This window comes from Ascaphus truei, chromosome 3 (assembly GCF_040206685.1).
Source record: "Ascaphus truei isolate aAscTru1 chromosome 3, aAscTru1.hap1, whole genome shotgun sequence".
Taxonomy (NCBI): domain Eukaryota; kingdom Metazoa; phylum Chordata; class Amphibia; order Anura; family Ascaphidae; genus Ascaphus; species Ascaphus truei.
In genome coordinates, this window is record NC_134485.1 from 11,020,491 (window position 1) to 11,024,569 (window position 4,079).

At 49.1% G+C, this 4,079-nt stretch overlaps 1 protein-coding gene across 2 annotated transcripts in view; it reads right to left on the minus strand.

The window, feature by feature from the left end:
* Window positions 1–950: 950 nt before the first annotated feature.
* TEX55 (testis expressed 55) overlaps window positions 951–4,079 on the minus strand; it is a 124,580-nt gene continuing 121,451 nt past the window's right edge. For both annotated transcript variants that reach the window (XM_075593640.1, XM_075593641.1), the window contains one exon: window positions 951–1,425. In XM_075593640.1, coding sequence (XP_075449755.1) covers window positions 1,390–1,425 — 36 coding nt within the window. In that variant the 3' untranslated portion in view covers window positions 951–1,389. The remainder of the gene's footprint in view (window positions 1,426–4,079) is intronic.

Here is a 4,079-nt window from a genome sequence, read left to right on the forward strand (position 1 = left end):
TCCTATTGCCTATATGACGTGGTAATACACTGCCAATCCCAAGATTGCTAAATTGCTATCACTGAAACATGATTACACGGTTCAGCATCCTGTCAGGAGATCATCAGTACGAGGTAAAGTATTATACAGTCCATCATGGATAACATGTGTATGTAGGGATTCAGTGTTTTGTATATTAAAATGTATAGTATTATACATGATTACATAAACAACATGATACGCCTCAGTGAGGTATTGTATATGGTATCTAGCATCCAGCTATGAGTTATAGCAGGGGTAGCCAACTCCAGTTCTCAAGGGCCACCAAACAGGTCAGGTTTTCAAGATCTCTCTGCTTCCCCTGTGCTGAAGCAGGGATATCCTTAATACATGGCCAGTTGTTGGCCCTTGAGGACCGGAGTTGGCCAGTCAACGATTGAGCCACCTGTGCTGAAGCAGGGAGATCCTTAATACCTGGCTTGTTGGTGGCTCTTCAGGACTGGAGTTGGCCACCCCTTAGCTACAGCATCCTCTCTTAGAAGTAAAGTGGCATTTAACTTAACCCCGTTGATGCGGGAATGGATCACTGCTGTATTTATCACTCTCCACTGATCAAGGGCTTCAAAGGTCAACATCAACAATATCTATTCTTGCCATAGTTCGGAGAAATGTGGATAATTACATGCACCTTATTATAATACATGCCTTTTTCCGTCTCCAAAATCTCTTCCTGAAACAGAGTAGCACAGGAGTTATACCATTGTTCCCTGCACAGTTTAGGCCATGACCAGTCTTCCAGAGAGAGGCGGTAGAAGGTGTCCAAGAGATGAATAACAATGGGTATCCTAAGTGATAAGGATGGTGAAGGACCGTGAAACACCCCCATTCTAGCTCAGAAGTTGCACATTTGATCCCTGGCAAACATGTGGTCATCAAAGTGAAACTCAAGATACAAAATGATTTAGAAGCAGGAAGGGAAAAAAACCTGTATTCGTGCTACATGGTTTCAATCGCATTGCGTGTGCACGGTACTAGTATAGGATACACAAGATGTTGTTGTTTGGGATACATTTGCAGTTGACCTTTAATGACAGGTGAGAGAGCGAGAGGAACAGGCTGGTACTATCTTCACTGGCCTTTCCCTCCTCGCTTTACTCAACCTAGAAGTACCAGGACTTTGTAGCCGTGTCCGTCCAGTGGTTTATACCTTTCTCCAGATACACGTAGAAGACAAAAACCAAGCAAAGAAAGTTGAATTCAATATGGAATGGGGTAAAGCAGCAACTACATCTATCTATTCACAGCCACTGTTTATATTGTTTTGGATACTTGTGCCTCTTTTTAGGGAAGTAAATGCGGAGGACCATTGAGTGGGAACAGGTGGGATAGCTTCTTGTCTGATACCACGAGTCATAATTCCGCCTTCTTGCTGATCATGGCTTGCACCTGTTGATAGACATATGTTGGTAGAATGTTTATTAAATATTTGTATTCCTATTTCAGATGGGGGAGATTTTATTCTTAAAGCTTAAAACATGACACATACATGTATTCCTTAGTATGTGCTTCTACAGAAATACAGCTTACGCTCCATCACTAAAAGAATAAGAATTGAATCTGGAAATATAGATGTCTTTCAGATAATCGTATGGATGGATGAATTACTGTACTACTTATATGGTTTCGTTAATCAGATATATCTTTCACTGTCACTGGTCTCCCCTCCCACCCTGTCGCCCCAACGCCCGCCGGATAATCTATCCTCCTGCTTCCCCAGCTCGCCCACACCAGCAAGGTATTGCAAGTAATAAAATCACTGATCGGAATTCGGACCAATCGGAGAGCAGGGATTTCAAGAATGCCCTGAATTTGGTCACACACTAAAGGGACCTGCCCGACCGTGTATGTGGAAGACCAGTGCACCCTTCTAACCACGAGCTTCAAGCCCTGAGCCGGCAGAAGTACTACAGGACGCCAGAGTTCCTATCCAGGGCGCTTTTTCTACTGAATTGTTGTGAGTGACCTGATTTTAGCATTGTGGTAATAAACCTTTTACAATTTACACTATAGAGCCCGCACTGTCCCTTTGTGTTTTATAGAAGACCGAGGAAGGTGGTTGATCCTGCGGTTAGCTGTCTGGGAGTTCCAGTGTTCAATTTTTATTTTCTATTATAAGGTTTATTATTTTCAGCAATTTATTATTTTCACTTTTCCTTTTCTCCTTTCTTCTCCCCCCTCCCTCCTTTTCTCCCCCCTCCCTCCTTTTCTCCTTTCTCCTCCCTCCTTTTCTCCTTTCTCCTCCCCCTCTCTCCTTTTCTCCTTTCTTCCTTTCTCCTCCCCCCTTTTCCCTTTTCCCCTCCCCCTTTTCCCCTTTCCCCTCCCCCCTCCCTCCTTTTGTTTCCATTTCCCTTTCCCATCCTTTTTTTATATGGTGTATCTTTGTATGTTTTTTATGTTGGTTGTCAATTGGCACAAATAAACATAGGAATTGTTCTTTCACATACTGGTTTAATCATACTTGTGTGGCGCTGTAATTTTATGTTTCCCTAGCTAAGAGACCCGGCGTTGCCCGGGATGTAATGTTCCTGCTCTCCCCTCTCTCCCCTCTCTCCCCTCTCTCCCCTCTCTCCCCTCTCTCCCCTCTCTCCCCTCTCTCCCCTCTCTCCCCTCTCTCCCCTCTCTCCCCTCTCTTTCCCTGTCTCCCCCTCCCTCTCTTCCCCCTTCCCCTGTCTCCCCTCCTTCCCCTGTCTCCCCCCCTCTCTGTTTGTCCCCCGTTCCAATCAATCCAGCTCCCCCCCCCCCCTTTACAGGTCCGGTCCCTCCCCCCCCATTTACCGGTCCGGTCTCCCTACGCCTTTCCAGCTCCGTTCCCCCCTCCTTTACAGCTTCATGCAGTGTGCGCGTGCGTCAGTCAGTGTGTGTGTGTGTGTGCGCGTCAGTCAGTATGTGTGTGTATGTGTGTGTGTGTGCGCGCGCGTCAGTCAGTGTGTGTGTGTGCGCGCGCGTCAGTCAGTGTGTGTGTGTGTGTGTGTGTGCGCGCGTCAGTCAGTGGGTGTATGTGTGTGTGCGCGCGTCAGTCAGTGGGTGTATGTGTGTGTGTGCGCGTCAGTCAGTGTGTGTGTGTGTGTGTGTGTGTGTGTGTGTGCACGTCAATCAGTGTGTGTGTGTGTGTGTGCGCGTCAGTCAGTGTGTGTGCACGTCAGTCAGTGTGTGTGTGTGTGTGCGCGCGCGCGCCAGTCAGTGTGTGTGTGTGTGTGCGCGCCAGTCAGTGTGTGTGTGTGTGCGCGCCAGTCAGTGTGTGCGTGCGTCAGTCAGTGTGTGTATGTGTGTGTGTGCGCGTCAGTGTGTGTGTGTGTGTGTGTGTGTGCGCGTCAGTCAGTGTGTGTGTGTATGTGCGCGTCAGTCAGTCAGTGTGTGTGAGTGTGCACGCGTCAGTCAGTGTGTGTGTGTGTGCGCGTCAGTCAGTGTGTGTGTGTGTGTGCCCGTCAGTCAGTGTGTGTGTGTGTGTGCGCGTCAGTCAGTGTGTGTGTGTGTGTGTGTGCGCGTCAGTCAGTTTGTGTGTGTGTGTGCGCGTCAGTCAGTGTGTGTGTGTGTGCGCGTCAGTCAGTGTGTGTGTGTGTGTGCGCGTCAGTCAGTTTGTGTGTGTGTGTGCGCGTCAGTCAGTGTGTGTGTGTGTGTGCACGCCAGTCAGTGTGTGTGTGTGCGCGCGTCAGTCAGTGTGTGTGTGCGCGCGCCAGTCAGTGTGTGTGTGTGCGCGCGCCAGTCAGTGTGTGTGTGTGCGCGCTTCAGTCAGTGTGTGTGTGTGTGTGTGTGTGTGTGTGTGTGTGTGTGTGTGTGTGTGTGTGTGTGTGTGTGTGCCAGTCAGTGTGTGTGTGTGTGTGTGTGTGTGTGTGTGTGCGCGCGCCAGTCAGTGTGTGTGTGTGTGTGTGCGCGCGTCAGTCAGTGTGTGTGTGTGTGTGTGCGCCAGTCAGTGTGTGTGTGTGTGTGTGTGTGTGCGCGCGTCAGTGTGTGTGTGTGTGTGTGCGCGCCAGTCAGTGTGTGTGTGCGCGCGCCTGTCAGTGTGTGTGTGTGTGTGTGTGCGCGTCAGTGTGTGTGTGTGC